This window comes from Nothobranchius furzeri, chromosome 4, assembly GCF_043380555.1.
Source record: "Nothobranchius furzeri strain GRZ-AD chromosome 4, NfurGRZ-RIMD1, whole genome shotgun sequence".
Lineage (NCBI taxonomy): Eukaryota > Metazoa > Chordata > Actinopteri > Cyprinodontiformes > Nothobranchiidae > Nothobranchius > Nothobranchius furzeri.
The window spans coordinates 53,749,560-53,757,101 of NC_091744.1; the positions used below are offsets into that span (position 1 = coordinate 53,749,560).

General features: G+C 44.7%; 1 protein-coding gene across 5 annotated transcripts; it reads left to right on the forward strand.

Annotated features, from left to right (window-relative positions):
* Positions 1 to 623: 623 nt before the first annotated feature.
* Positions 624 to 6,958, forward strand: LOC129153520 (spectrin alpha chain, non-erythrocytic 1-like). 5 transcript variants are annotated; one of them, XM_070550267.1, is made up of 6 exons: positions 624 to 3,078; positions 3,149 to 3,366; positions 3,790 to 3,882; positions 3,993 to 4,097; positions 4,170 to 4,202; positions 4,279 to 6,958. In XM_070550267.1, the coding sequence occupies exons 3-6, from the start codon at positions 3,817 to 3,819 to the stop codon at positions 4,330 to 4,332; spliced, it is 258 nt and encodes an 85-aa protein (XP_070406368.1). In that variant the 5' UTR covers positions 624 to 3,078; positions 3,149 to 3,366; positions 3,790 to 3,816; the 3' UTR covers positions 4,333 to 6,958. The 5 variants fall into 5 exon arrangements, with proteins under 5 accessions (XP_070406368.1, XP_070406366.1, XP_070406365.1 ...); XM_070550265.1 differs by having other exon boundaries at positions 4,170 to 6,958; XM_070550264.1 differs by lacking the exons at positions 624 to 3,078; positions 3,149 to 3,366 and having other exon boundaries at positions 3,414 to 4,097.
* Positions 6,959 to 7,542: the final 584 nt, after the last annotated feature.

Here is a 7,542-nt window from a genome sequence, read left to right on the forward strand (position 1 = left end):
ACAAATTTTGCCGGGGACATGTCCCCGGCGTCCCCGGTTAAAATGACGCCTATGGTGGTGTGGATGTGCCGATTACCCGTTGTCTGTGAGCCCGTCCCATGAAACATAACAGGTAAGCGTGTGATGATTAATTGAAAAGGAAGGAAATCAGCAGTTTAATAATTATTTCCTTCCTTTTAACAGAAAGCGCTGACACTGCTGTTTTTGTTCAGTTGATTATTTTGTTATACTTATTTTTCCTTTGATAAAACTAATGTTTTCATTGTGAGTCACTTTTAGAAAGGGGGTCTATGACGACTAGAAGGTTGGCTGTGGAGGGCCGCATACGTGAGAGGGCTCAGCCGTATTACCAGTTGGTGTGGAGAATAGTGCGTGTTTTTATTCTTTTTCTTGTTTGCATGATGATTGCCGTGTGTATTAAGTAAATACATCTACACAGCCCTGGTCGTTTTGCCTCCCTCCTCCAGCAGAAGGTGTCATTAGTCCCCTCTGGGGTTTTTAACTGTCTTGTTCCTTTTTTTATATAGAAGAACTTGTTTTATGCATTGTGTGTAAATAAACTCAAGTTTGGAGGAAGACATTGTCTCAGCCCATTGTTTGATCAAGCGTGATCACTCTCCGTACCTCAAATAATAGCAGTCATGGGGCTCTAGGTTCACTTGTAACCAAATTAATATGTAGTCAATTCGCTTTCTTTCGCTGAATTTCTACTTTGTTCTTGATGGTCGCACGTGTGAACCATGTGCACGAACACATTCAGTGCAAACACACACATGCATTTAGATGTCTTAAATTAAATTGTGTGCATTAATCTTATAGTACAAGCAGTAGAGTTATCTTCTGTAATATGTTTTAATGGTGGGCTGGTTTGATTAATATGTGTGATAGGCTGGCCGATCAACTGGTTGAGACGCCAACCAGTCCTGCTACATCTACATACAAACAGTCCAAAGAACTGGGTGTGTGTAGCCTCTGTGAGGCCCTCCACATACGGGCCCTTGAACACCCAGATGGTCTGTTACACATACGTCTCTGGTTCTGATAAAGCGGCCAAGCAGTCAATAATATTTACAAACAGTCCCAAGTCTATATATATGTCTGTGGTCCCACGATGAACACGGGCTTTAAAAACTCTGGACATCTCCTGTGATTTAAATTCCAGGGGCGTGTCCAGGGAGTGGCCTGGGGTAGCACCAAGCCCCACAATGCCTCTCTAAAAATGGTCCCAACCCGGAAGTAAGAAAAATTGCAGTTCCACCTTCATCCGCTGGGGGCTGGTCTCAGAAGCGAGCAAATCCTCATTGACTCCCATGTTAAAAATGCCATTTCCACAGCAGAAATAAACATGTTTACAGCCTGGTTCCAAAATTTTTTTTTTGTCTAAATTATCTAGTTTATACTCATGACAACTCTGAGGGGGTGAATTTTTTTCTCACTCTTCTGTTTAAGTGTATTGAAAGCCTAAAATTCTGTATAATTAATGAGCATCCGACACACGTGACCGCCGCCTCAGACCCACGTGACCACATAGCTAGCTCCGTGGAAAGGCCTCAGTACAGCCTCGGTCTCTCCTGGAAACTGTTTCGGGATTTTGAGTCTCTGTGCTTGTGAATTCTGTTTTGGATATGTTTGGTGCAATTGTTGGACAAAATGACTTGCTGTGGTATTAATTGCACTAATAGAACGTCCAAGGAGTCTCCACTTCATTTTTTTCGGTAAGTTAAAATCTATATTTGTATTTTATGTCACTGCCACCTAGCTGAGTTTACTGAAGTAGCTAGCTAACTATCAGTTTAACATGTAGCATGTACTGTTTAACCATGAAATTTAAATGTAAAATACGGTAAAATAATTAATAGGGCATATTTCGATGGGTAAAAGGGTAAAACCCAGTGCATTTAAGATAAAAATGGGTTGAAATATGACGGAGCGCGCCGCTTGGAGGGACACCTGTGCTCCACTGTGCTCCATTCTTTCATCCGGTAATCCCCAGCGGTCAGGCCGGGCAGGCTGACCGATGCGGCGCCTCGCTGCTGCGGGCTGACCGCTCGTGGAGCTCTCGACCTCGGAGACAGATCTGACCGGAGAAATACTGCAGCTCGTTGAGAAGTCTATAGGGCATACAGCGTTTCCCTTAAATCCCACCGCCACGCCGACAAGATCCCAAGTTTCTTTGTTTTTGTTGGCGCTGTTTACCGAAAAAGCAGCGGGAACACCAGCAAGTTTCATCAGACTCGTAAAGTTTGTTTTTGCTGGGGATTTCTGTATTTTACCGCTCCCTCCTGCAGTCTTCCCCTATTAAAATTTAAACAGTGTAACTTTATGTTTTGGGATGAATGACTAATATTCATGTTAAACTAAAACGTTAGGTATTTAGGGGGGAAAACAAAATAATAAACATTATACAGATGTCAAATAAATCAAACTGTAATTAAACTATATATTTTTAAAGTCTCGATTCTGGATGAAATCCAACAACATATGCTTTATAAATAAACACTACACATGGCTTTTACACACACACACACACACACACACATGCACACACACACACACACACACACACACATTACATTGTGATTTCTTAGTAAATATTCTATTTGGCGAGAGATAAATTTTATTGTTTTTATCCTAGTGAATCTGTAATTAAACGGGTAAACTAGCAGTAGCACATCCAACATCAAAGAAAGTAAAATGTTATTATCAGGAGAGGGAGAATGTTTAAGTGGTTAGCAGCAGTGTGCTAGCCGATGGCCCCCTCCATGAGGCCACCACAGCTCAGCAGAACACTATTGTAGCTTCTTCTGGGGAGAAAAACACTTAGAGAAAAAATAAAGTTAACAGCTGAAATAGCAGGAAATAATACAGTTAAAGAGCAGATTGTAGAAGAAAGAAACCCCTGGGTTAAAATGGTCTGTCTACTGCATAATGCTGAACTCTAACATGTGTCCTCAGGGAAGGACCTGATTGGTGTCCAGAACCTGCTGTAGAAGCACCAGGCTCTGCAGGCTGAGATCACAGGTCATGAACCTCGCATCAAGGCTGTCACCCAGAAAGGAGAGACCATGGTGGAGGAAGGTAGAGCAGGTCTGGTCCTGACATGTTTCTGAGGTGTCTGCAGGTTCTGGTTCACTTTTTTTGGGTCCAGGTCACTTCGCTGGTGAGGAAGTGAAGACTAAACTGTGGGAGCTTCATGGACGTTGGGAGACGCTGAAGGCCAAGGCGTCCCAGAGGAGGCAGGACCTGGAGGACTCTCTGCAGGCCCAGCAGTACTTTGCGGATGCTAATGAGGCCGAGTCCTGGATGAGGGAGAAGGAGCCCATCGTTGGAAGTCCAGACTAAGGGAAAGACGAGGACTTGGCCGAGGTATGGAAGTCCCTTCCTGAGAAACTCTAATCGCTTTTCTTTGCTCTCTTTCCAGTCCTTCATAATTAGTGTTTCTGTATTTGTCATTTCCTTCGGTTGTCTACCAGACGTCGTTGCTCGTTTGAGCGTCTCGTGGGTTAGGGGTAGAAGTGCTGGCCTCGCACAGGAAGTGATGACAAACGTGTTCCCGTTGCTCTTATTTCAAACGGTTTACAAGCTGTGATGTGTGTTCCCGCTGCAGAGCAGCCATGACACGTGGCAGCCGGCAGAAGGCTCACGCTTTTCCACTAAACACCCGCAGAGCTGCGTCTGCGGTGAACTGAGCAGGGTTTGTTTTACGGTGGCGGATCCGATTGGACCATCGCTGCGAGAAAGCTCCACTTGTGTCAGACGAGCTGAAGGTTCTGATGTTCTGCTCCACAGGCTCTCCTGAAGAAGCACGAGGCCCTGATGTCGGACCTGTCGGCTTACGGCAGCAGCATCCAGGCCCTGAAGGAGCAGGCCCAGTCCTGCAGGGTGAGTTCAGAAACCTCGGCCCGTCAGAACATTCTTATCCACCACGTTCTAACACCAGACCTGTTAACCCGACAGCAACAAGGTTATCAGCAGGTGCTTTTGTCCTGCAGGACTTGAAGGCCAACGAGTCCCGCCTGAGGGACATCAACAAGGTGGCATCTGAACTGGAGTCAGAAGGTCTGATGGCTGAGGAGGCTCCTATGGTTCAGGTTCAGGTGAGCGTCACCTGTCTGCAGCAGCTGGTCCCTCTCACTTCTTGGTTTAACTCTGCTCGTCTCTGTTTGTAGCAACAAGAACATCTGGGTTCTGCTCCTGGAAAGGTGCATGTTGTCCTCCGCCTCCACCAGAACCAGACGTGGTGTTTTTGTTACCACTCATTTGTTTGTTTGTTTACAGGATGAAGCAGACTCTAACACGGCGTCACCCTGGAAGGTGAGTTCATTCAGCTGATCAGAGATCACCTCTGATGGCCGCAGTCACGGCCGACCGTGCTGACATCACACAGGAATTCAGGTGACCCGGAAGGCACCAGCTGCTGGTGAAAGTGGGGACATGTCAGCTGGTTGCCATGGCTACAGTTATCTTTATGCATCTGTATGACTGCTGACTGGTGTGTTTCCTGTGACCTTTGACCTCAGACCGTACAGTTGGGCGTTCAGACGATGGCTAACTTTAATTCCATCAAGGTAAGAGGAAGCTCTTCCCTTCCTGTCTGAGCGATCCGTCTCCAGGTTTCCTCGTCCGGCGTCCAGCCCGCTGGCGTCCACCTTCATCTCACCTTCATCTCATCTCACTTCATTTATAGTGCAATACTTTAAAATTATCATTTTCCCACACTTCTGTATACCTGTATTTTGTTGTTTTTCAATAAAGAATGACAAATTATTTAAGTTTGGTTTTTGTTGCACACAAATATATATCTGTAAAAAATATCTACAAAGCTAATGTTTACATAACAAGTATGATTGGGTTTTGCAATACGGCACTCAAGTTTATTTTAGTAAGATTTTCAAACCAAGTAAAGTTAGTAAAGAACACATTTCTATTGTCTGCTAAGAAACTGTTGGGATTTAAAATGGGCCTGTTGTACAAATAACTTGTAAATGATTATTCCTCACTTTTGTTTTAACCAAAGAAATTCCAGTAATTGAGCAAAAACATTTATTTTTAACACTACATTTTATAAAACAGGGCGCAAAGTGTCGGCACATGTATGTATGTCGATGGTCCGCCCCAAACCAAACCAGGAGACACAGACGTCAGGGAGGCCAAGGTTGTCTCCGACGGTCTCTGCAGCTCTCTGGGCACCACGCCTCACTCAGCTGTCTCCAATGATCCAAATGGCTATGGAGGAAAAAATAACAGGTTTGGCCTAGCTGTTTAAAGTACAAAACCATTCATGAAGTGGTCAAGACAAGTACTTGGTACTTACACTTGCTGCTTTGTGTAGCTGACGTTGACACACAGGCTGCCATGGTGACGTTTTAACAGATCTAAGAAAAAAATGTAATAAAAGAATGAAACTTAAAAACTCCCAGACCTCATGTCATATTTACTAATCAGCTATGGCTGATTTGTTTGGATCACAGTGAGTTACACTAATTCTAATATATTTTTATTTCTATTATACATACATACTTTTTAACTGTTATTTTCACATGACTGTTATCAGGCTCTCTTGTTCTGGTTCTCATGATAATTCCGTGTATTCCAGTAAGTTATCTTGTGCTTACTTCATCTGTATAATGTCTCTTTACTTTTGGTAAATTGTACTGAGTCCAGAATAAAGGCTAGTTGGCTGTACAAGATACAAACAAGTATTATGTTTTGGAAATATATGAAACACCGCCAGCATCTGTTGGAGCCTGTGGCGGGGTGCTGAGGGCCGGCTCCAGCCCAGGAATAAGCTCTCCACGCCGGCCGGGAGGGTTTGAAACACCGCCATCCTCTCCTCTGCTGGCTGTTCATTCTGTTATGGTTACCGGTGCTTGTGTTGCAATGTGAAACGCTTGGTCTCAGATTTTGTAAGAAAGATAATAAAATGCCCCCCCAAAATACGACTTAAATATATTTTCTCTTCTTCATGATACATTTAATGGCTGGTGCGACTCAGGAGTGATAGCGTCGAAAAAAACTGTACTGAAAACTTGCTCAAAGCAAAATGTTTTCATTACGAAAATAAATTATAAACTTACCGATTTAAAACTTTTTTAATACAGGTACTTCTCACGAACAGGCGCAGAAAACCTCCACCTAAACTCCGTGTGAGGGTCAGGTCGTTGGGTGTTCCAGTTAGCTCCGGTTGAATTGAAGCTAGGTGGCTACATCCGTTAGCCGGCTCCCACCTCCGCTTTAGCTTTGGGTTAGCCAGGGTTAGCTTCAGGTTAGCTCGTAGCTAGTTCGTCACTCGATCCCAGCCTTACAGCCCCACCCTCAGCGCCTCCTCTCTTCCCTTTTATGGAATTGTCTGGGCTGGACGGAACCTGTGACACGGTCAAAATGGCGGTGGTGGCCACCTCCCATTATGGACAAAAAACGTGTTATTGGAGCCTATGGAATCCGTTTGTCCAGTATGTACAGTCTATGGGTAGCACATACCACCCTTAGAATCTGATTGGCCACCCCTAGGTGACACCCTACTAAGTTCCAGTTTAAATTGACAAAAGGCTTGAGTTGTAAACTTCAAAAATTGTGTGTGGTAGCATGCACCTTTAACATTGTCTTCTAGCCCAGGCCTACAGAACATTTCTGTAGTAGGATAGAATACTTTATTTGTCAATTTCTTCGAATGTGCTTGCCATACAAAGGAATTGAAATTACGTTTCACACTGTCCTATGCGTAGACATTAACATAAAGTGCAGATGCACAACAATAACAAAAACAAAAAAACATCCCTAGCAATAAGATAATATTAAACAAGTAAATATCGCTAATAATATACAAAACATAGCAGCAGATGTGTGCAATTGCAATGCAGAGGTAGTTGTTTACAATCAGAAATGTTTACCCCGTTCTTGGTTCAACCACTATTTCCTTTTTGTATAATGTGCATGTATATGTGTGTGTGTGTGTGTGTGTGGGTGGGTGGGTGGGGTGGGGTGGGGGTGTGTAGGGTCCAGTCTGTCATCCCATACTCCTGTCACCCTGGTGATTCTGCTGGCTCGGATCTGTGAGGGAAGAGAGTTCAGCAGTCTCACAGCCTCGTAGATTAAGCTGTTGGTGAGCCTGGTAGTGCGGGAGCGGAGACTTCTGTATCTCTTTCCAGAGGGCAGGAGGCTGAACAGAAAGTGCGCAGGGTGGTTGGCGTCGTTAACAATTGTGATGGCTTTGCGGGTGAGGCGAGTGGTGTAAATGTCTTATAGGGAGGGGAGTGGTGCACCAACTATCCTCTCAGCTGTTCTCACAATGTGCTGTAGAGCTTTCCTGTTATAGTCAGTGCAGCTACCGCCCCACACAGTGATACAGCTGGAGAGGATGCTTTCAATAGTTCCTCTGTAGAATGTGATCAGGATGGGTGGTGGAGCACTTGCCCGCTTGAGTTTGCGCAGGAAGTAGAGGCGCTATTGTGCTTTCTTGGCCAGTGAAGCTGTGTTGGTGGTCCAGAAGAGGTCCTCCCTGATGTGCACCCCCAGGAACTTCATGCTGCTCACTCTCTCCAC

What these genes read in the sequence shown, in the direction of transcription:
- LOC129153520 (XM_070550263.1), top strand. Translation starts at nt 3,774, where the DNA reads ATGTTCTGCTCCACAGGCTCTCCTGAAGAAGCACGAGGCCCTGATGTC. An exon ending in CTCCTATGGTTCAGGTTCAG is followed by an intron (nt 4,098 to 4,169) that starts GTGAGCGTCACC and finishes CTCTGTTTGTAG; the next exon opens with CAACAAGAACATCTGGGTTC.